This window comes from Drosophila biarmipes, unplaced genomic scaffold (genome assembly GCF_025231255.1).
Source record: "Drosophila biarmipes strain raj3 unplaced genomic scaffold, RU_DBia_V1.1 ptg000018l, whole genome shotgun sequence".
NCBI lineage: Eukaryota > Metazoa > Arthropoda > Insecta > Diptera > Drosophilidae > Drosophila > Drosophila biarmipes.
Genome location: NW_026114536.1, coordinates 198,361 through 223,560, shown reverse-complemented (window position 1 = coordinate 223,560; position 25,200 = coordinate 198,361). Strand labels below are relative to the sequence as shown.

Sequence of the window (25,200 nt, the reverse complement as noted above, 5' to 3'; positions counted from 1 at the left end):
TTATTAAAATGTTTCAAAAAAATATATCAATATATCAGTGTTACAAATAGTTTTGATTATAAGTAATAGGAAAATCTTTTTAGATAATATATTACACTCGGTATATTAATTATTAAAAAAATATATCAATATAAGGCCACCGCTACAAATTTAAAGTATGCAGTGCATTATTGAAACTGTGGGCCACTTGACTTGCTGGTATTTGAATATGGCCCTGAGCCACAAGCATTATCTGTGCTAAGGCCTCCAACGTTTACCGCTCCGGATCAACAGCAGAAGATGCCCTGTTTTCCCGCAACTTATGCATGTCTCTGCATTGAGTCTGCGGTATCCTGTTCGCGTGGGTGCCGCTGTTCTATCCGTTGCTTGAATCTCCTCCACCTCCTCGGACAATTTTGGGGACTCCGAGTAATGAAAGATTGTAAGATTATTCGTTTCAAAATATAAGACACATTCGCTTGAGTATGTATGACAATATCGCCGCTTATATGAGAGAGTGTGTATTACGGGCATACTCTATCGGAGTGGTCACGCATGCCAAACATGCTGACTCAACTTTTTTATACAGTCATATGACTGCGCACTCGAAATGCTAGGAACATTTGGAATTTAACAAATGCTACAATGTTAAGATATTAAGCGAATAGTGTGTCCCTCCTTTTGAAAAATATCGTAAAATTATGAAGTTATTGTTAGTCCTTAGATGTTATATATTTATTGAAAGTAAGGAGAAATGTTAAAAAATGCTCTATTCGGCGCGTTTACAAAACGAGATTACTATTTTTGATGTCTTCCAAGGTTTTGATAGAATCTGTCTTGAAGGTCTAATGTACAAGATCAAGACATTATATGTCCTCTACAGTGCAGACATCTAACGATACAGCTATTCTTAACCGCTCAAAATGCCCGATGCAAGCAACTACGCAGCTAGCTCTTCATCTGGTAGGCGACGGCACATTGAAGCCAAAAGAACACACCTAAAGCTAAAAACTAGTAGCCTTCATTGGCTTATCAACCCTTGGTCTCCCCTTAGCCTTAAATATAAAGTCCTGCTGTATAACTCGGTACTAAAAATATGGAAGTTCGGCTCCCAGTTATGGGGGAATGCCATCAATAGCAATATTGACATAGTCCAGCGACTTCAGTCGAAAGTCTTGACAGCAATCACCGGGCACCGTGGTACGTTCGCAACGAAAACATTCACCGCGATCTAAACATTCTACCAGTCAAAGAAGAAATCGCAGAACAGAAGAAAAAAACGTTATCAAGCTAATGTTGCATCCTAACCACCTGACGAGATTGAGCAACCAATCCACAGTGGTTGGACCTTTATGGGACCCGCGGTCAAAAATACTTCTAGGTAAAAAGTTTTTATATTAATTATAACAAACAAAAATTGGACATATCTCCCGACTGTATCCTATAGCTACCTTAAAAAATATCGGACCAAATTTCAATCGCTTTGCTATTTTCAGTTTCAAACTTTTTTATTTAAGTATTATTACATTTTAAGAGAAAGAGGCGTGGTTTATTATCCGCCCACCAATATTAATCCGTTAGTTTCGATTATAATGTGTAAATTACACATTACATTACATAATAAAAATAAACGAAAATACAAATTATAGCAAAAAAAAACTAAATTAAAACAAGAATGGAAGTTAACTTGTATACCCTTGCAGATTTAAGAAATAATTAACTTTAGTAACACCATGTGATATTTTTAAGGATTGTTGCTGACTTCAGCGATATTAAAAAAAAAATGTTTTATTATTTTTTAAGACCATTTTTTTGACATCTATTCAAAATTCTTAAAAATATAAAAAATTATATTACCAATATTTTAAGATAATATGTCAAAAAGCCCCAAGCTATAATTTGTTTCATATTATTTTCCCACCAATTTTCCGATCGTTCCTATGACAGCTATATGATATAGTCGTCCGATTTTGATAATATTTAATACAAAATTCAGAAATAATTTAAAAATGTTATTTCAAAGCTTAAAAGGTTATATATTAAAAAACACCCACACCTTAGTTAGTTATTTATTTATTAAAAAACACCCAAGACATAGACTGTCTGAAATCATTATACCCTCTGCAAGGGTATAAAAAATAAATGATAACAGGATATATTTTATTTAAACATTTTGATGTCCCTTTTTTTTTGACTCTGCAGCTTCTTCTGATAATTCCCCAATCGGCAGAATAGCATAGTTTATGAAATCTGCAGCATAAACTAAAATTTTGTGTGGGAATGGTGAAGATGATGATAGTACCATGGATACAAGCTATTCAGCTTTCTGGCAGTGTCAAGTGCATATTCTCCAAACACTGCAGATATATTGAACATCGGATTATAATATCTTCATCAATACCCGTTATTTCTGGCCTTATTGCCATGGTTTGACGAGCCACTTTCTCGACTTCTAGGTGTATCCACAATAATTCCCATAAAAAAGTATTAACTCTCCTGCTCTTCAGGTCGAATCTGTACGATAGTGTAATGGAGACAATCCAAACTCAAAGAGTTATTCATGGACCTTATTTTTCAAACAATTTTCCAAATCGTTAATCTTCTTCGCGTCACATATGTAGCACATACAAGATGACGTGTGACTTAGAGCACTAAAAATTTTCTTATCAACCATTGTCAACTGCAAGCTGTGTTTAATTTTAATTTCTTTACCGGACACATTACATGACGTGGCATTTAACACTTCAATCTTAGCTTTGAAATACTTTTCTTCGTCTTCAGCTAATTGAGCCGTTTCCTTTGCAAATTGAAATCTTAATGGTCAGCAGTATCGTCTAGCTTGTAGCTGGGAAAAGGTCGCGAGAGGTCTTTGAGTTCAAATAGCTTCGAATAAGAAAATATTGATGCTCGCTCAAGTTTGCCTCCATGAGGACTTCGTCCATGTTAGCTTTGCTACACTTTGCATTTGATTGAAAGTTGCACGATCGTAAGTTATAAGCTGCAGATTCATTATTTATTGAAACCTCAGCAATTCTTCGTCTCTTAGTTCTTTTTGATGACTCAATAAAGTCTATTTTCGGACGTCTGTTTCCTTTTCGTTAAGCCAATTAGATTGGGTCTCAAGAGCTGGTGCCTTTTTATCTGTATATACATTTCGTTAACACGCTCATCTCTTTTCCAGATTGCTGTTCACATTTTCCGATTACTGATTACTGTACACCAATAATTGAATATGTACAAGCGAGTGAAGATACAATGAGAATGAGAAGAGTCACATACCAAATTAAATTAATAAAGAAATTACGCTAAAAAAATAAAAATTTGAACCTAAAATAAAAGGAAAACACTAAAGAGAACACAAAGACACAGCACACCTTCAATGCAAAACAGCTGCTTTGACCTCGAAGAAAAAAAGAGACGATGTTAGTATAACGTTGATTATGCCCACATCTGTAAATATCTGCACCTAGCTTTAATTTTTTGTTTACCTTAATATATTGACAAGTTAATGCCTGCTACGCTTTGAAAATGAACACGTGTTCACAGCTTTAATTTTATTTTTTAGAAAGTCCCCTATGAAGAAGTTTGGTCATTTTAGAGGCAATTTATTTACTTAACGCAAATTTTTTTATTTTGACCAATGGGCGCAACTACTGTACGACCATCCCCAGTGACCCATAACGTTAAGATTCATAAACTTATTGTTAGTCTCAAAATGAAGAGAAGATCAAAAGATGTAAAGTTCATAAAAAAATGCGTATCGTATATAATTTTTTGTTTTATTTTGTTAACATCTAGCATTGGTCTACTTCTTTTGTGTGCTGGTTTTAGTCTAAACTTAGATTCTTTAGCGTAATCGTCCAAGTAATACATTGCTTATATATATATATATATATATGGCAATTTTTCTGTTCCGCTTAAAGAGTAAGTGAAGTATGGGAGCCAAACGTCCTAATCAGATCTGTTGAGTGATATGTAGGCCCGGATAAATTCATTGAATGTTCTATGACTTCTTTCTACGATTCCTACTGTATGATGGTGGTGTGCGGTGGATGTTATGTTCTCAATTTTTATATTTTTACATAAAGCCTCTATTATTGAATTTTTATATTCTTTTCCCATGTCCATGATGAACGTCTTCATTCTTCAGAATAAAATATAGTATTATAGCATTGGCTAAATTTTTCCCACTTTTGTCTGGTATAGGTATTGTGCCTTAACATTTTGTTAAGTTACAGGTTAATGTAACTGCATTTTCTTTTTTTCCTTTTTCTGATATTGATGGTGGACCAATTGTTTTCACAACTGCCCTATCGAAAGCCCTTTGTGGGGTTTCAGTTATAGTTAATGAAGTCTTGGAATTTATAGTTTTTCTAGACTTTAGCATTATGGATATTTTCTTATGTACTCTTTTGTGTATTTAGACATATTTTTCCAATAAAAATGTCTCTGGACCTTGGCCAAGGTTTGTAATGTCTGTATTAGCATCTTGTATGGTTAGTCGAGGTATTTAGACAATTTAGCTTTTTTCTTTATTATTTTGTGAGTAGCGCTACTATTAATGATTTAAACTTGTTCAAATATATATTCCCACAATGCCACTTTGATTTGCAGATTTTCGCTTTTCAAACCTTTGGAAGAATTGACCTAAGCATAAGTATACAAATCGCTAACATTATATTTTGCCGTAATTATCTCTTCATGTTTAAAAAACACAAATTGTTAACGACGTTGTAAACGTTAGGTTTAGAAGCACTTATGTTTATTCATTAATGTTTATCCATTAAAAATCGCAAACAAATAAATTTTCGGTAATACAAATGCAACATCTTGTTGTGCGGTAGAATAGCTTTGTAAGTACACTTGTGTCCAAGGAAGGTTACTTCGTGTCTGAAAAATTAACTTTTTTCAATGTGAAACTTAAGATTGTGTTTCCTGCAAATCTAAAACGTTTGTAAGGTTTTTAATCATATGCTTTTCTGAACAACCGATGACAATTAGGTCATCCATGTATAGGATTACCTGTGAAGGTTCGATACCTGAAAATGTAATCGGAAACTAGAAGAGCTAGAATATTCATACATGGCATGCAGATTCCTGGGATTCCTACGCAGCGCAAGTTTGGTGCCACGCTCACTCTAACGCCCACAGTACGCGATAATCTGTAGCGCCTACAGTTTTTATGATAGAAACAAAATTTTAACTGAAATGTTACACACAAATGGCCAAAACGCTTAAATCTGAAATCTAAAAAGCCGGTAGGTGGCGCCCTAAAATTTCGCTTTTCTTATTTTGCTCCCTTAAGTAACGGGTATCTGATAGTCGAGGCACTCGACTATAACGTCCTTCTTTGTTAAACCATAAGGTTATTGAGTGAAATGTAATGATCCATTGTTCGTCCAAAATTACGTTATTTTTTAAGAGATTTTTTCGAGTTCTTTTTGATAAAAAGTAATTATCCCTGCCTAGTTAATCGAGAGCATTGTAGTGTCGCTTAGCCGAGAACAAAAATATAAAAACGAATACAACCCGAAAATACCACTACAGATTCGAAAAAAATAGCTTTAAGCAATAGAAAATAGCACAAGATGAACCACTTAGCTTACGCCACAGTTTTAGAAGTAGTGAACAAAACAAAAATGGTTAAAAATTATTTCAATTTCAAATAAGGGAAATACCCAAAGTTTCCCAAGTCATCACCCAAAATAAGTTAAAGCAAACAGGTGATCCGAGCTTTTTTCCCACGTTCGGAGAGAAAGTCTACGTTTTTTCATTTGCGAGAGCTAAAGTCCCAAAAATTGCGAGTGACCGCATTCGTGCATAACACCGAAGCGAGGTAACAAGAGTCAGCTGAGTTTTCTGTAAATCGGCGACACATAGGGTTAGAATCAGTGCCGTGGTAACATTAACGACAAGCGGTCGAAGCATCCGGCGTTTTACATAGTGGAAGTGCGGCTGAAAATCTCTCAAAGCCAAGGGAGCCACCCACAGGCAGCGCATTCTTAACCCAAGGATTCCTAACCGCGTCAGCTCGGTAGAAAAAATAGGGCTAATATAGTGTATAGGTCGGTGACATCATGTGTGATAATACATACCGCCCGATCGAAAATATAGTGTACAATTAGTATATATGTAAGCATAAAAAGTCCAGTGAGGTTGGGTGAATCTCGATTTTTATTTTCTTTGTTATTTTTGTGTTCGGTAAAACCCTGAAAATATAAGAATGACATAGTTTGGGAAAGAAAGATCTCCTGAAAAACCTGCTTGATAGTATAAAAATAAGTGAAAATTAAAATTTCTAACTGAATAACAGTTAAAAATGGAAACAAATTTAAATTGAATAAAGAAACTACACAAAAAATATAACAAAGTACACAGTAGTATACCATATAAAAATTATGAACTTAAATATATTATGTAACGAATTGAGTTGTTTGCTTTCTGCTCGCTACGAGATTCGTGCGGCTCGCTCAGTAGATTGTGTGTGTTCGTCCCACCACATTTATATAAACGTGACCGCCCTGTAGTTCAGTGAGAAAGCACAGAAATCACGATTTCGTAGTGGGTGTATTGCGGGTATAACTGCAGTTGGCTTTATAATTTGCTTGTCCTCGCTGTCTCAGACGGTACGAGTTGTCTCGATGCTCTCTTGCCTCGTTAACACGGTGTTCCAGTTTTGTAGCTCCCTGAAGATCCTTGACCGCTGCCTGTTCCTGACGGGTTGGCTCGGTGACTGCTCGGCCACGATTCAGACTCGCTATGTGGTCAGCCGTGCGGGCTTAGGGAATCGTCACCGTTTTCAGATTAGGGTGAACAGAATGACGAGTTCTCCAGGATCACTCCTCTCGACACACGATCGCCTGTCCCTTGCTCTGTCCCGGATGGTCCCACGGGGTTTTCCGCTCAGATCGCGCGGACAGGGTGGCTGTACGTCGCGTGCCTTCTGTACTGGGTTCGTGGGCAAACGCCGATCCGGGACTTCTCTAGCTCGTTAGCTCGTCTAGCTCGTTACTCTCGGGGCACTGTCGCGTCACTCCGGTACTTCTCTCCCTTGTGGCTGATCGTGCCAGGACCTGCTCAACTCCACTTGGCGCACGGGCTGACGCCAGGACACTCCTGGGGCGAGGTACACTGGGGTTCGACTGGCTTACCTCCGAGCTCACGATTTCTAGTCGCCGGCCTTCACTGCTCCAAGTCTGGTAGACCCTCCAGGCGTAACGCCAGGACTTCGTTGGCAGGAATAAGCAGACCGCCTTGACTTAGCCGTGTGGTGCCCCTTTAGACGTCAGCCACCTATGTCTCAGTTCGGAGATTCCTCGTAGTCCCGATTCCTAAAGTCACGACGTGGCAATCTTGCTCCTTGTAGGCTCCCACAGCGCTGCTTTCGACGACTCGCCTTGTTGTGGCTCCTTCTTTGCTTGGTTGGTATTTGATCGACTGCTTGTCTCAACTCTTCGACTCTTCTCCTCGTGATCGACTGATACTGTTTGACTGACTGTAATCGACTGATCGTAATCGACTGACAGTAATCGAATGATCCAGCTGCCAGCGCTGCGGGTTTATATAGGGCCTCCGGGAACCGTTATTCCCCTTTGCGCATGGCCCGCCGAAACTCTACACACCGGGTCCAAAGTCCATGGCTCCTGTTCGACCCCCTTCATGTGCTGTTTTCCGCCAACGTCCAGCCTGATGCTGCCGTCCTGCTGATTCCCGTGATGCATATGGCATGCTTGTGTGCCGCTCCGCTGCCGAGATGTGGCACATTTTCTCTTGGTCCAAAGTTCACGGCCGCGTCCAAAAACCGCCGGCGTCCCGTAACTTCCAGTGCACACGGCACTCTCGCTCTTTCCGCAAGTCTCCGGTCTCTCTTTCGCCATTCTTGGTCTCCACACTCTCTTGGTCTCCAAACCCTATTACTCTCCAAACTCTCTCCAAACTCCCTTGTCTCCCAACTCTCTTGCTCTCCAAACTCTCACGTTCTCCAAACCCTCACGTTCTCCAAACTCTCTCACGTCCTCCGTTCTTGATCCCCAAACTCCCATGTTCTCCAACCGCTCTTCGCCGCGTCGTCACTACGCGAGTTCGCCGCGTACTTGGTGAGCCATCTGCTGTTGGGATTTGTGTGGAGTTATTCTACTCCTCACAATTAATGCGCAAGCAAAAACATCATTGATGGACAAATATAAAAACAATTAATTAAATTAACCACAGTAAAGCAAAAAAATAGCATTCGCGAGTGGACATTTTTGCAGGTGTATCCCTGTCTAAAAATCTTTCACGTGGTACTACACGTTGACAAATAATCTCAAATAAACGTCTCGCACTTTAAAGTAAACGACAATTGCATTAATATTATGCCGTGGTGCCTTAACAACTTTTCTGAGTCATTAATATATTTAAAAATAATACTCTTCGGGGTATAAAATTTAAATTAATTTTAAGGTCCACTAGTGCTTTGTCGATGTATTCCAATATCCTGGGATAATATTTTTGATATGATGGTATACATCAGTGTTGGGAAATAGTTCGTCTTTATGTTGAATTTAAATAGTATTACATTTGCTTCTTTACTTTTGCCTATTTACCTATAACCTATTTTTACCTATTACCTATAGTACCTATTTTTGCGCACATCATTGTATTGTAACCATTTGGGAGCTTTAAGCTCACACGCATAGCCGAAATTGCAGTGCAAGGCGTTAGTATTAGAACATCACGCGATCGCTTTTCTGTTCTTTTTCTGCACGTTTTGCAAGCCGGCTGCATTCGCTTGTTGATATTAACCGCAACCGCTCGCTGATAGCAACCCCGCTTAAAGTATTGTAAACCCGCTAAATAGTGAAAATAAATGCATAAAACTATAATAAAAACCATAATACAGTCCACTATTCATAAACATAACAAATTTTGGTCCTTCGAGCCGGATACCCGCGTTTATTTGTGCATTTACTTTTGTGAACATTAGAGACAAATTTACCGTTTTTTCGTCATGAACGCGATAATGCATAGAACGATTCAACAACGTGGTGCCTGCAAAGGGCAAATAACGCGCACCCTCAACAGTGCTGTGGAGTTTTCACAAAGATGTGAGAATGTGGAAACATTGCAATTCAAGCTGGAGCGTTTGGTCGCCACTTTCAACCACTTTATGGAGCTCTCAGATGAGTTAGTGGAATTTCACTTGGAGGAGGGATATGAAGACCCTGAATTGGACATACCCGAATACGAAGACAAGTTCTACGCCGCGCATGCTATTTTTAGTAACGCCATCAAGGACATGGGAGGTCAGGATCATGGACAGGACCAGTCGAACATTCTACTTTCAAGTACAGTGGAACGCCTATTTGAGGGACAAAACAACCTTTTGGAGAAAATTCATACTTCATCGGGAACTGCTGATTTAAGGTTTGAGAAAATTCGGATTCCCACATTTTCTGGTAAATATGAGGATTGGAGCCAGTTTAGTGATCTGTTCTTAAGCTCAGTAAATAGTAACGAAAAGCTCTCCAAGTGCCAAAAGTTTCATTATCTCAAATCATATCTGGAGGGAGAAGCACTGTCCCTAATTAAACATATTTCCGTCTGTAATGATAATTACCAAGACGCATGGGAAAAATTAGAAAATCGTTATAATAAAAGGTCGCTCATCGCTCGATCGTTTGTTCAGAATTTTTTATCGTTGCCAACCGCTAACAATTCGAATATTGCAGAATTACGCAAGGTAATTGACTCGGCCGACGAATGCATTCGAGGCTTACATGCGCTGAACTGTGACAGCCGCGATGTATGGCTCATTCATATTTTGCTGTCAAAGTTAGGTTCAGAAATTAAACAAGCTTGGGCCAACTGCAGTTTATCGGCCACTGAAGACGTCACCATAGAGGAGCTGTTCGCCTTTCTTTTCGCTCATTGTGATACTTTGGAGTCTTGTCAGGATTTACCCGCAATGCAACCCTCAAGACCAGCCCAGAGTAGACGCCGCCAAACCGCTTTTCATGCCAGTGGATCAACTCAGTCGTCTCGCGAATGTATATATTGCCAAGGACAGCATTCTATATATTCATGCAATGAATTCAAGGCACTGGATGTAGTCAGCCGCCGCACCTTCGCCAAGGATACAAAATTATGCTTCAACTGCTTGAGTCGATCGCATCAAGTCAGGGATTGTAATTCATCGAACACTTGCCGTCAGTGCAACGCTAAGCATCACACGTTAGTACACCCGATTGAAGCAAGATCGGTTCCTGTGGCACCTGCGCACTCGACTGCCGCTGATACGAATACTGCCGCTGTTAGCCATCATATTTTGGAGAGGGCCAACAATCCAGCCCTACTGCCAACTGTTGTCGCCAATGTTATTGACACATGGGGAAACGAGACCTCGTGTAGGTTATTGCTCGATACTGGATCAACAATAACCATGGTATCTGAGTCGTTTATCCAAAGGATCGGAATTCCTCGCACGCATGCCCGCATTTCGGTAGTTGGTTTAGGTGCTAACCCGGCTGGAGTTAGCCGAGGTCGCGCTAGCTTCACCTTACTCTCAAGAACCACGACTGCATCATTGGAAGTCTCTTGTCTAATTATGAGTTCCCTAACTTCTACGATTCCAGCTCAGCAGGTCAAATCAAATGCAACTATTTGGACCAAGATTCGCAGCCTACCGCTAGCTGACCCGACGTTTGGATCTCCGGGCAAAATCGACGTTATCTTAGGCGCTGATCAGCTGTGGAACTTATATACTGGACATCGCCGAGAGTTTGGTATCGAATACCCCATCGCACTGCATACTAATTTTGGTTGGGTTATTACAGGCAGCTACACTGATGGTAACAAAGCATCTACGCACGCACAAGTTCATCACGCTTATGAAGATTTGGATTCCTTAGTTCGCTCATTTATGGACATGGAACAAGTGCATCCGAGTAAAACAACGATAGACGCCAGTGATCCCGCCGAACAACATTTTCTGAAAACACATGCTCGTAGAGAAGATGGTGTTTATATTGTTCAATACCCATTCAAGGAGCCCCGCACGCCAATTGGCTCCACTTTGCCACAGGCTTTAAACCGCTTCGCCGCTTTGGAAAGGAAATTTAGAAGATTCCCCGCACTCAAACAACAATATGTGGATTTCATGGATGATTATTTAAATCGAGGACATATGGAATTGATTCCGGCTGCTGCAGGCGGTGAGGATCCCGCACTTTACAACTACATGGTGTGCCAACCATGCAGTTTTTAAGCCAGATAGTACTACCACACGTTGCCGAGTGGTATTTGACGGCTCTGGAAAGGATTCCACGGGTCATTCTCTTAATTCGCGACTGCATATAGGACCGCCTATTCAACGGGACTTAATTGGAGTATGCCTTCGATTTCGTCAGCATCGTTATGTATTTTGTGCAGACATCAAGAAGATGTTTAGAGGCATTTTGGTGTCGGACGAACATACACAGTACCAACGCATAGTTTGGAGGAAGGATGAAAACGCTACGATGGATCATTATCGACTGTTGACAGTAACATATGGATTAGCTTCATCGCCGTTTATTGCAGTTCGAGTTCTTAAACAGCTCTCGAATGACTATGCCGAATTGTATCCCACCGCTGCTGTCGTGCTCAACAGAGACGCGTACGTTGATGATATTCCTACTGGATGCGACAACATCAAGGATCTCATTGCACTCAAAGATGAATTGATTCTGCTTCTTAGCGAAGCTCAATTCAAATTGCGAAAGTGGAGCTCAAACTGTTACGCCCTTTTAAAGTCGTTGCCAAAGGAGATTTGTGAGTATCCACCAGAGGATTTAGAGGAAGACCGCTCAATTCGATTTGTTAAAGTCCTGGGATTGTGTTGGGAACCAAAACCGGACTATATTTTCTTCAAATTAGAAACCCCCGCATTTACGACTGCTCTTACTAAACGCATATTGCTTTCAGAACTAGCCAAGATCTACGACCCGCTGGGTTTGCTTTCGCCAACTGTTGTTTTTCTGAAGATCCTATTTCAAGATAGTTGGCTAAGTTCTGTCGATTGGAATGAAGTACTACCGCAGCAAATATGTACACGATGGCAACAGTTTGCATCGGAAATGCATTTATTGGAAACTTGTCGAGTTCCTCGCTACATATCTGCACCACATCAAGAAATGGAACTGCACGGATTTGCTGATGCATCATCTCAAGCGTATGCTGCCGTCATCTATAGCCGCGTCGAAGTCAACAATGGATATGCTGTCAAACTGATTATGGCTAAAACTCGCGTAGCCCCTATTAAGCCTATCTCCATTCCGCGACTAGAGTTAAACGCAGCTCATTTACTCTCTAAACTGTTTTATCTGGTCAAGCAATCATTAACTGTTCCTATTTCCAGAATTAATTGTTGGTCAGACTCTGAAATAGTCCTGCATTGGCTATCTTCTCCGCCTAGGACTTGGAACACCTATGTTTGCAACCGCACTGCTGAAATTCTAGAGGTTTGCCCACGCAGCTGCTGGCAACATATTCGAAGTGGTGATAATCCCGCAGACTGCGCATCGCGAGGAGTACTGCCAAAGGACCTCGTGGATCATCAAATATGGTGGAATGGACCACCTTGGCTATCTCAGTCACGTTCAGCTTGGCCACCTGTTAAAGCTAAGTTTGTTCTGTCGACAGAAGGAGAGGCCTGCCTAGAGATGAAGGCTGAAACGAAAGTTAATCTACACATTTCCGACGACGGAAATTCGCTATCTTGTATGATCAACAAATCCTCCTCATGGTCCCGTTTATTAAGGATAGTCAGCTACTGCCTTCGCTTCGTTCATCGTCTTCGTGAGAGGAATCGACTTTCACCATTCCTATCGGCGTGGGAGCTACAATATGCACGAGCTAAGATCTTTACGCACGCTCAAAAGGAGTTCTTCAACGTGGAGTACCAGCAGTTAACTACCGGACAGCCATTGTCGAAGAAATCGAAGTTGATCCGCTACACACCCTTTTTAGACGAGCAGAGAGTAATGCGTGTTGGTGGTCGCATCGATAATTCTATAGCTACTTATGACGCAAAGCATCCCATTCTCCTTCCTAAGGAATCTCCAATAGCTGGTCTGCTAGTTCGCTATCAACATGCTGCATTGTTACACGCTGGAGTCGAATACACGTTTCATAGTCTACGCCAAAGGTATTGGATTCTAGGAGCTCGGAACCTCGTCCGCAAAACTGTATTCAATTGCAGAACTTGCTTTCTGCAGCGAAGACACACGAGTTCTCAGCTTATGGCTGATTTACCGGAGTTTCGAGTTCAACCCGCCCGTTGTTTTCTGCACACTGGATTGGATTATGCTGGACCTGTGTCAATCAAAACATCGACAGGCCGGACACCAAGATTTGGCAAAGCTTGGTTTGCGATCTTTGTCTGCCTATCTACAAAAGCGATTCACATAGAATTGGTCAGCGATTTGACGACATCCGCCTTTATAGCCGCTTTCAAACGCTTTTGGTCTCGACGTGGACCTATATCAGATTTATACTCGGACAATGGAACGACTTTCCATGGAGCCAAAAGAGATTTAGCTGAAATGCAACGAATGGCAATAGCTCAAAGTCAAGATGAAGAAATTTCAAGCTTCATGGCCAGCCACGAGATTAATTGGCATTTCATTCCGCCATCTGCTCCCCATTTCGGAGGCATTTGGGAGACTGGTGTGAGATCCATAAAGCTGCACTTAAAACGAGTCATTGGCAGCAGTGCCTTGACATTCGAGGAGTATTCGACCCTGTTAATTCAGATTGAAGGGCTTCTGAACTCTCGCCCTTTATGCGCACCTAGCGATCACAGTCTTCACCCGCTAACTCCTTCTCATTTTCTAACAGGTCAGCCTCTCACTTCGGTACCAGAACCATCTTTCCTGGATGTAAATATCAACAGACTGCAGCGCTGGAGACAACTACAGGCCAAGGTTCAAGGTTTCTGGAAACGTTGGAATCTCGAGTATCTCAGCACGCTTCAACCTCGCACGAAATGGCATCAAGATGCTCCAAATGTTGCCGTGGACACACTGGTTGTGCTGAAGGAGCCCAATCAACCGCCAAGCAAGTGGATGCTAGGACGAGTCACCGAAGTTCATCCTGGCCAGGATCAGAGGGTTCGGGTGGTCACCGTTAAAACCGCCAAGGGAATCTACAAGCGCCCTATTACGAAAATTGCTGTGCTTCCTTTGAACTGAACCGTCGTTCAGGGGGGCCGGTATGTTGGGAAATAGTTCGTCTTTATGTTGAATTTAAATAGTATTACATTTGCTTCTTTACTTTTGCCTATTTACCTATAACCTATTTTTACCTATTACCTATAGTACCTATTTTTGCGCACATCATTGTATTGTAACCATTTGGGAGCTTTAAGCTCACACGCATAGCCGAAATTGCAGTGCAAGGCGTTAGTATTAGAACATCACGCGATCGCTTTTCTGTTCTTTTTCTGCACGTTTTGCAAGCCGGCTGCATTCGCTTGTTGATATTAACCGCAACCGCTCGCTGATAGCAACCCCGCTTAAAGTATTGTAAACCCGCTAAATAGTGAAAATAAATGCATAAAACTATAATAAAAACCATAATACAGTCCACTATTCATAAACAATCAGTTAAATTGAAATTTTATATTAAATAGTTTTTGCGGAGTACAAAAATAAAATAAATCTTTTTGCATTTATATTTATACTTCATATATATATACATAATAATTATAAAATTCTATCAATTTACTGCCCTTTCCCATTCCTTTATATAATTCATTTTCTTAATATCTTATTATTACTCATAATTGAACTATATTATGTTTTACATATACTTAACCCTTTTACTTTCGAAATTTTTTTTTTTTTTAATAATGCTTAAAAAATATTGTCAGATTTAATTTTGATGACTGCGTACTTAACGCTGACGGTAGTCAGCTTGAGCCTGGGTTATTACGTGAAAAAATTCGACGGCTTATTTAACCCGCTAAAGTTTATAACACTTTTCTTCTTCTTCTATTTTTCGTTTCTTAGAAATTTTTCCAGTTGATAGGGGAATGTATTGGCTTCCCGTTCATTTGCTCAGATTTTTTGACTATATACATTATTGGAGAAACTCGTAGAGTACATTATATTAGTCGGAAAGTATGTAAGAGGTAGAAGGCTGCGTTTCCGACAATATAAAATATACACTTGGCATGCCGACTTTTGGGCTTCCTGCTCAGCGCAAGCCTACTAATATATACAAAAAAACTAGATAATCTATATATATTTTAAGGATGCTCTCTGGCTCTCAGTCGGATCCAGAGGTCCTTTTATAAAAAATTTCTTAAGTCACTGAGACATAGGGCTAGAGAGTAATGTTCGCGGGGCGAACGATGATTTTCGACCAATTTTCCCGGGATTCTACGTCTATCCGCTTAAAGGGGGAGGGAGGCGTGTTCCAGGCTCTTCGCGGTTACGTTAACATCGGAACGCCAAATCCATTCGTGACGGTAAATTCCAAGGAACTGACCTTCGGGCGAGGACGCAGCCAGATTTTATTGTACATGGCCGAGATACGAAGCTCGCGAGTACAAAAATCCTATGGGCTGGGAAGCCAGTTTGATTATTCAAACTATAACTATGATGAGGGATTAATAGGGATCCGTCTCGTCGTGGGGGGTTAGGGGAACACGAAGGGATGTTATTTCCTAACGATCGCGTTTTCTCTCCCACGTGTTCTTTATTTTTCCTTTTGCCCGTGTGCGCGACCGTTCTCCTCGAGGTACCAGAGCAGAGAGAGCTTCCGGGAACCCCCGTGTGACCCCCTCATCATTTTTTCCTTTTTCTTGCCAGATCGGTTTAGTATTTTCTCTATGTCCTAGTATTTATCCCTATGGTTTCCACCTCGGGCGGATGGTGCGGAACCCAACATGACCTATTTTGGTTTTATACCCGAAAATCCATATGTTCGCTTTACAGTTACTAAATCATAATCCTTCAATTTCTTACGTACTAATGATTGTAATGCCAAACTTAAATAACTACTGCTTATACATAGCCCCTTTTCTAATGGGGTCTGATGATCAGCCGTCCCGCGCTATTCACGGTGACGACGTAGTGCCAATCCATCCCCTTAACGGCGAAGCGAACGCGGTGTCCTCATCTGGCTTGTTCGGCTGCCCTCTCGGCGATCAGACGAATGGCCGATGCTGGCAGTTGTCGTAATTCGCCCGTCCCGATCCAGCCTTCTGGTAACGGGGCTAACTCGTATAGAGGTACCGTCAGGGTCGACATGGATGAGGTCAATACCTCCATGAACGACCCGTCCCAACCGGTCCCCGGATTTCAGTCAAGACCTGACCAAGGACTCCGTTCATCCATTCGGTCAGCGGTGCGTCTGGCGGGGAGCAGAGCGGAGATTGACGTCGTTGTGACGTCGATTGGACCGCAACGTCGTCCTCCTCGGTCTCGTCCATGGGGTCCGAGTCAGCCATACTGGCCTTTGCTACCTTCGGGTTCTGGAAAACTCGATGGAACAGTGGGCGATCCTCTACCCATCCTCACTATCGCTCGCCAACTCACACTCAGCAAAACACTTCACATGGTTAGTCTGCTCTGCGCTGCGGTCGGGGAGGTCTGGGTTTCCTGCGCGAGTACTGCGGCCGGTGTTGGGATGTCGGGACCTCTGCCTGAGGGCGGGACATGTCCTTCCCAGCGGCTGACTTGGTCTTCCACCGTACGATGGTACGAGTGCTCGATGGAAGAGCGTTTGTGGGACTCAGAGTACGGGTGACCGCATCGAGGATCTCGCCTGGTTGTGCGTGGTACCATGGCCCTTGCGAACGAAGACCCCTCGTGTAATCACGAGGCTCGTCACGTTCGTCGCTGTCGCTTGCGTTTCAGGAACCGTCCTCGACGTTGTACGTTATCGAGGTTCGAGCTAGTCGTCTTGTCTCGCCGGTTTTAGGGCTCCACATGCCCGTAAACCGAGACCTACCCGTACCTCCAGACTCCTGGTCGTCAGAAGACTAAGCGCCGTCGTGTGCGTCTTCTTTACCTTGGCCATTGCCGGTGACCTGGTCCTTTGCGATCTCTCTCTCTCTTCGTCTCCCGATGCCTCCGAATCTCCTGAAAGCGGAGACTAAACTTATAGATACGAGACCCTTATTATTCAAGCTCTCTACCTATCGGTGCAGTGGAACCTCGACTTAGTATACTTAGATAATAAAATTATGTGTATTAGTATAATTCAACTTAGAAACTACCGTGAGAACATTTACCCTGCTTAACCTCTCGTGTCGCCTCCCGGGTTAGTCCAGTCGTCTTCTTCTGCGGCTGCTTTCCCGAAGTCTTCAGAGTAATAGGGTTTCAGCTGGCTGATGTTGGCGGAGCGTGAACGTCTTTCCACTGGGCGTCGAAAAAATTCGACGGCTTATTTAAACCGCTAAAGTTTATAACAATTTTCTTCTTCTATTTTTCGTTTCTTAGAAATTTTTCCAGTTGATAGGGGAATATATTGGCTTCCCGTTCAGTTGCTCAGATTTTTTGACTATATACATTATTGGAGAAACTCGTAGAGTACATTAACTAATAGGAAAGTATGTAAGAGGTAGAAGGCTGCGTTTCCGACAATATAAAATATACACTTGGCATGCCGATTTTTGGGCTTCCTGCTCAGCGCAAGCCTACTAATATATACAAAAAAACTAGATAATCTATATATATTTTAAGGATGCTCTCTCGCTCTCAGTCGGATCCAGAGGTCCTTTTATAAAAAAATTTCTTAAGTCACTGAGACATAGGGCTAGAGAGTAATGTTCGCGGGGCGAAAGATGATTTTCGACCAATTTTCCCGGGATTCTACGTCTATCCGCTTAAAGGGGGAGGGAGGCGTGTTCCAGGCTCTTCGCGGTTACGTTAACATCGGAACGCCAAGTCCATTCGTGACGGTAAATTCCAAGGACCTGACCTTCGGGCGAGGCCGCAGCCACATTTTATTGTACATGGCCGAGATACGAAGCTCGCGAGGACAAAAATCCTATGGGCTGGGAAGCCAGTTTGATTATTCAAACTATAACTATGATGAGGGATTAATAGGGAGTTAGGGGAATACGAAGGCATCTGCCACTTCGCGGTAGGGTGTTATGGGAAGACACGCGAGAGGATCTTCCGTCTCGTCGTGGGGGGTTATGGGAACACGAAGGGATGTTATTTCCTAACGATCGCGTTTTCTCTCCCACGTGTTCTTTATTTTTCCTTTTGCCCGTATGCGCGACCGTTCACCTCGAGGTACCAGAGCAGAGAGAGCTTCCGGGAACCCCCGTGTGACCCCCTCATAATTTTTTCCTTTTTCTTGCCAGATCGGTTTAGTATTTTCTCTATGTCCTAGTATTTTTCTCTATGGTTGCCACCTCGGGCGGATGGTGCGGAACCCTGAAACGCTTGTCTAAAAGCGGAAAATGTCAAGCGGCCCTAGAAATTCACCATGCCCCACGAGCGAGGTTACCGGCGGGTCGGCAGCGGCGGATGCTTTCTTTTCCTTTTCGGCAGCAGTAGCGTATAGACGCAGTCAATTCAAGTCAGTTCGCGAGTGACCCAAGGGAATTTTTTTTACTTGTTCAATTTTCGGTTGGATCGCGCCTAGACTGGTGAGTTTTGATAGAAAAGGGAATGTTTAGAAAATTGAGTTCAGCCGGGGAAATTATTGTAGGCGGTCGGCGGAAGGCGATTCGGAAAGTCCCCGATAAGGCGCTGGGGAAGGAAAGGAAATGAAACGGATGTGGATCTTGGTGCCAAACGAAAGCGAGAAATTCGGCGGCCAAGCGGAAAAGGCGGCGGCAGCAGCATTGGAAATCAAGCATTGATTTTATATATACATTTTCGACATAACCTGACCGAAATTATACCAGCTGCGTCTGACCCCATAACCCTAGGCGGTACCGGCCGTGTGTTTGAGCAAGAAAAAGGAGAAGAGAGTTCTAATTTAGATATCCACTGTTTTAGAAGTTACAAAATCCCGACCTACGACAGCAAAGTTTAAATTGAGCCGTAAAAGCAGCCGCTATCGTTTGCGTGGGTAAAGAGAGGCGGGGCTTCGCAAAAGCGGGAGCTTTCAGTCTCCTACACGGATCGAATCACGCCAGTCGCCTTCGTTGCGCTCCGTCGCGAAAAGAAGAATTTAGAGAAAAAGATCAATTTACGCGAAAGTAAACGTTTTTTTTGCACCCGCCGCACGCGTCGGTGAAAGCCTGTAGTAGCTGCCCGCGAGTTAGTTGGCAGCTAGAACATAGTTTAAGCAGATTTAAGTGTAAGCATATTTTTTTTGTGTTGGTGCTTGTGAATATGTGGGTGTAATAGTGCCTTAGGCAGCTAGCTAAGAAAAAAAAGAAGAAAAAGCAAGCATGCGTTGAAGCCGCGATCGAAGTTTCAGCCAGCCCCGAAAGTAGTTTTTTTTTACATTTTTTGCTGTGTCGGTTTGAGTGTCTCCCTTTCCTCTCTTCTTTTTTTGCATTTTCTTTCCCCCTTTCACAGCTCTCAGCATCATCCCGAAGAAAGCGCTTTCGTCGATGGATTTGAAACAGTGGTGAGTCCAAACTTTCATATATTCATTACATAAAAGAAAGGGAGTAGGAAGGAAATGTAATAAATTGGAGGGTGAGACTTAAGAAGGAAAGATCAGAAGGGATGGCCGAATGAGCATGGGGTAGAGAAAAAATTTACGACAACATCTGAGCGAACCGGGAAAACATGAGCGAAAGAAAGCTCGATCGCGTGGATTCCAAGCTCTTCGTTCGTTTTGAGTTTTGTTAAATTGGCCAGTCGACAAAATTTGTCTGACTAATTTTACTTAAAATTTGGATTTGAAATGTCCATGAAGAAACCCCAATATTAGCAAGCACGACAAGAAAATCATACCATTAATAATTTAGGCAAAGTCCACCAAGGGGATTTGCGAAATCGCTCATCAGTTTAGTCCCAAAAGTCTTTAATCTTGTAATTTTTAAATTGTCGTCTATTCGCATGAGATTTTTTATCGTCTATCTTAGAATAAGTTATGTTTGTATTTTACTGTAATTAAAATGTTTATAATGTGCTAAAAGTTATTAGTGTTGGCCGCGGCTGGCGTTGACCTGCAATGAAGGAGTGCACTTGAAAAGAAAAAGGGGTCGCTCAGGCTGTTAAGCGATGAGGGCAAGAGCGACCATTGGTAGGGTGGGCATGACCAAGACCTCCAGAACATCGAGGGAGGCGAGAGGGGCAGATCAGTCGGATAGGAAGTATATAAGAAAGGTCCAGCAACATGATGTGTGTGTTGTTCTCTATACCGGTTAGATTGGTGAGGCACGCGAACATCGGAATTTTATCAGGAATAGGCATTCCGAGATGTCGGCAAGACCATCACACCCATAGCCGAAGAGCCAGAGCCGGAGAATAACTTATCGCATGCGCTGGCATCTCGAGGAAACATCTGGCCTAGAGTTTTTATAAGTGTAGCGGTTCGTTACAGTTATAATTAATAAAAGAATAATTAATAAAATTATGATTGGCGCCCAACGTGTGGGGCCACATTTTTAATGTGACTTACAAACACACATACATTCGTTTTGCTGCGAGTACTAAGGACCAAGGGGTGGGCTGGCATATAGGTGTGTTTACATATATGTACTTAGCTAAGGTTGCTCCAGTCGTTAGGATATCAGTTTCGACTTTAAAGGTGTTCGGAAGCATAGGAAAACGGATGATCATCATCAAGCCGACCACTGCCGACAGTTTTTTTTAGCCGAAGCAAACCTATTTGTGTATACTCTACACGTCGCAGCTCGAGGCGGTGCAAGTCAGAAGCATAGGACATGCAAGTGGACTTGCTTACGAAAAGCGGGACACTTGACCACGGATGACAGGCATCACCAAAGGCTCGCGAAGAAAAATCCCACAAGTTGCACATATCCATTTGTCAAATATTCGCATAGGAATTATTGAGTAAAAATGTTTTTATATAAACCTCAGGCCACGGATAGAGACAAGAGGCATATGCCCGACATTTATCTCAGAGTGCAATAATCTGTCGCTTGGATAACAGAGAGCGAAAAGCTTCGCGTTACAATCTGACCACGACGGACATTGTTTGTTTTTGTTGTCGCCGATAGGCGAGACAAAGCTCTGTGTTTTTATTTTCCCTTTTTGTGCTGATCGAAACCTTTTGGTTGTATAAAAGTGCATTATTATTGCAAGCAATCAGCTAAGCTTGCTGGCCAGACTGTTGATATTGCGATTTTGTTGAGTTTTTTGAATTGATTTTATCTATTTATTTTTGTATACAATTTATAATTCTTATATTATAAATTATAATTTATCTAATTTACTAGTTATAATCCATCTAATTTATTAAACATTTGGAGCCCCATTTTAAAATTCAAGCGGTCCGTTAATTCTAGCTTGGGGGGATCAAAGAGCCCTCCGCGATCTGGTAGATGGAACGTGAATAAGTTCTTAAACAATTACCTTTATTTGATTTATTTTTGATTGTATTTATACGGAATCGGGTGTCAAATTCTTTTATATATTTTTTTGCGGGTTTCTGGTTGTCTGTTGTTACTCGTAGGCTGGATATATTCGAGTTGTTCAAACGAAAATTAGTCATTATTTTCCTACGCAGCAATGGAGTCTGAGGCTTCAGGATCGCCCAAATGCGCGCTTTGCGACAGGCCGTTGTCAGCAGACCAAGTGGGACGGGCAAAATGCGGCCACGAATTCCACAAATATTGTATTGACAATCTCATCAAGGCCAAGGGCAGTTGCCTTGGTTGCAAACCCAAGGGAGAAGGTGCCAAGCCGAAAGCTCCAGCCAGTTCTAATGGGAAACAGCCAACTAGTGGCACTGAAGCTGAGGTGATCGCCAATATTGTTGCGCAGCAATTAAAGGCAAAGCTAATGACCTATTAACTCAGCTAACCGAACGGATGGGGGCGATGATCCAAACTAATGTAGCTGCGCAGATGCAAGAGCCACTCAGGCCAGCCGAATCCAGCCATAACTTTAGAGTTTCGTCAGAGATAGGAGATATTGATATTCCAGACCGGCCCATCTCAGCCTTTTCAAGCTCTGATTTGGGGAGTCGTCCCGACAAAGTCGGGCAAATTATAAGCAGTTGGAAGTTGCGTTTTAATGGTGATCAGGACGGGTTAAGTGTAGATAAACTCTTATATCGTGTGGAGGCGCTAACACGCCAAACTCTGAACTCGCGATTTGACTTGCTCTGTGGGAATGCCAGTGTTCTCTTTGAGGGAAAAGCTCGCGAATATTATTGGCGATTCCACAAGGTCTCAGATAGCTCTAGGTGGGATTTGCTGACGGAAGCTTTACGCAAGCAGTTCCGAGATACGCGCACAGATGTGGATCTTAGGGAAACGATTCGAGACCGGAAGCAGAAAGAAAAAGAAAGCTTTGACGCTTTCTACGACGCCATTGTGCAGATCACCGACTGTCTGGAAGTACCGATGGCAGAGAAGGACCTGATTGAAACTCTTCGACGGAATTTGCGACCGGAAATAAGGCATGAGTTGCTGAATGTTACCATCGATTCTGTTCAAAAGCTTCGCGATATTTGCCGTCGCAGGGAAGGTTTTCTTGAAGACGTGAAGCGTACCTACGGTTATCAGAAGCCAGTTCCCTTTCGGAAGCAGGTGTCGGAGTTGGTGCAGGGGTATCTATCAGAGGAAGCTTCGGAGTTTTCGGATCCTGACCAGGTAGTAGAGGTGGATGCTATAGGTCTCGTGTGCTGGAATTGCAGGCAAGAGGGACACCGCTATCATGATTGTAAGGAGAGGCGGAAAATATTCTGCTATGGATGCGGTATTCCAAACACCTACAAACATACCTGTCCGAAGTGTCTCTGGTCTAGGGAAAACCAGTCTTTTGTCGCATTCTATTGATGTGGGAGAGGCGAAACCCGTAAAGCAGAGACATTTTCCGGTTTCACCGGCGGTCGAGAAATTGTTATATGAAGAGGTAGACCGTATGCTCAAACTTGGGGTAATTGAGGAGTCCGATAGTCCTTGGTCTTCACCGGTCGTGCTGGTGCAGAAGCCAGGAAAGGTGCGTCTTTGTCTGGACAGCCGAAAAGTCAATGCAGTAACCAGAAAGGATGCATATCCTTTGCCGCAAATAGACGGAATTCTCAGTCGGCTACCCAAGGCGAACATGATTTCTAGCCTCGACCTTAAAGATGCCATTGGCAAATCCCCTTAGAGCCTCAGTCACGCGACAAAACGGCATTCACCATACCTGGTACACCGTTATATCAGTATAAAGTGATGCCATTTGGGCTCACGAATGCTTCGCAAACGATGACTAGGCTGATGGATAAGGTAATACCGGCTGGACTTAGGAATGAGGTTTTTGTGTATTTGGACGATTTGCTTATCGTCTCAGATAGTTTCAATAGTCACCTGAAGGTTTTGAGTTCGGTGGCAAGTTGCATTCGAGCAGCAGGTTTGACATTGAACGTACAAAAGAGCAATTTTTGCATGAAAAGTGTCAAATATTTAGGCCATGTAGTAGGGGAAGGCGTAGTGCGTACCGACCCTGATAAAATTTCGGCCATGACGAATTTTCCAGTGCCAAAGACTTTGAAAGCTTTGAGCAGATTCCTTGGCATGGTCGGTTGGTACCGAAAATTTATAAGTAACTTCGCTGCAGTGTCAGCTCCCTTAACCGATCTACTAAAACCTAGACAAAAGTTTGTGATGAGCGTAGAGGGTGAGCGAGCATTTAATAAGTTAAAAGAAATGCTTTGCTCTGCACCCGTTCTGCGTAGCCCAGATTTTAGCAAGCCCTTTTATATCCATTGTGATGCTAGCAATACCGGAGTAGGGGGTGTTCTAGTTCAAAAGTCTGAGAGTGGCGAAGAGTGTCCAATTGCCTTTGTATCAAAAAAGCTCAATAAGGCACAAAGAAACTCTTCGGTCACGGAGCAAGAGTGTTTAGCGGCTATTATTTGCATCAAAAGGTTTCGTGCCTATGTTGAGGGCCACGAATTCACGGTTATTACCGATAACGCGTCGCTTAAATGGTTGATGACACAGACAGATTTGCATTCTAGACTGGTGGGCATTGAAACTTCAAAGTTTCAATTTTAAAATAGAGCATCGCAGTGGCAAGCTCAATGTTGTTCCTGATGCCTTATCGAGGGTCAACGAAGAAGAAGTCGCTGCATTAGAGGCCAGCCATGGGTTGCTTGTAGATTTAGAATCTTCCCAGTTCAAAAATCCGGACTACATAGAGCTGATCGAAAAGGTTAAAGCTAATGCCAGTAGTCTCCCTGATTTAAAATCAGCCGATGGTTTTGTGTTCCGGAGAACTGAACATACATCTGGAGAGCCGATCCACGACAATTTTTGTTGGAAGTTATGGGTTTCCTCGGGTTTGGTGCCTGTAGCACTTAAGAATGCGCATGATGACCCGTTAGCGTCGCATGGAGGCGTTCACAAAACATTGGAAAGGCTTAGGCGATACTATTATTGGCCAGGCTTGGTAAAAGATGTAAAAGAATATATAAGGTCATGTGATACTTGTAAAATGAATAAAGCCCCAAACCAAGCGTTGCAACCTCCAATGGGAAAGGCTTCAGAGTCAGCAAGGGCGTTTCAAAAACTTTACATAGATTTCTTAGGACCTTACCCAAGATCCAGAAGTGGCAATATTGGGATCTTTATTGTGTTGGATCATTACAGCAAATTCGTTTTCTTAAAGGCAGTAAAGAGACTCTCGGCAGAGGTAGTTGTGAAGTACATGCAGCAGGAGCTTTTTCATGTTTTTGGCGTTCCCGAGACGATTATGTCAGATAATGGATCGCAGATTAAGTCTGAAGCATTTCAAAAATTCCTAAGAGAGTACAAGGTATCTCACACTTTGACGCCGGTTTACTCTCCTCAGTCAAATGCCTCGGAGCGGGTAAATCGCTCCGTGATAGCCGCCATTCGATTCTACGTGCGAAGTGATCAGAAGGATTGGGATGAGCAGCTAAGTAGTATATGCTGCGCCCTGAGATCAGCTGTTCACTCAAGCCTAGGGACGTCCCCATATTATATGGTGTTCGGACAGCATTTCATATCGTCTGGGGCCACATACAAGCGCTTGTCTAAAATGCTAGATGGTTTGGTAGCTCCATCTGAGGGTCCGATAAAACCCAGCGGTGGCGCCACCTGTGACAGGCCTAGAAAGGGTTTATGGGTAGCTGGTG

At 42.6% G+C, this 25,200-nt stretch overlaps 1 protein-coding gene across 1 annotated transcript; it reads left to right on the top strand.

The window, feature by feature from the left end:
• Positions 1 to 8,980: 8,980 nt before the first annotated feature.
• Positions 8,981 to 14,189, top strand: LOC122818498 (uncharacterized). The gene is made up of 4 exons (XM_050890256.1): positions 8,981 to 9,463; positions 10,058 to 10,364; positions 10,593 to 11,171; positions 11,218 to 14,189. Exons 1-4 carry the CDS (start codon positions 8,981 to 8,983, stop codon positions 14,187 to 14,189), a joined length of 4,341 nt encoding a protein of 1,446 aa, XP_050746213.1.
• Positions 14,190 to 25,200: the final 11,011 nt, after the last annotated feature.

Coding starts and splice junctions, on each gene's coding strand:
- LOC122818498 (XM_050890256.1), top strand. CDS start 8,981: ATGCATAGAACGATTCAACAACGTGGTGCCTGCAAAGGGCAAATAACG. Junction 10,365..10,592: donor ATGGGGAAACGAGACCTCGT/GTAGGTTATTGC, acceptor CTACGATTCCAG/CTCAGCAGGTCAAATCAAAT. Junction 11,172..11,217: donor GATTCCGGCTGCTGCAGGCG/GTGAGGATCCCG, acceptor CCAACCATGCAG/TTTTTAAGCCAGATAGTACT.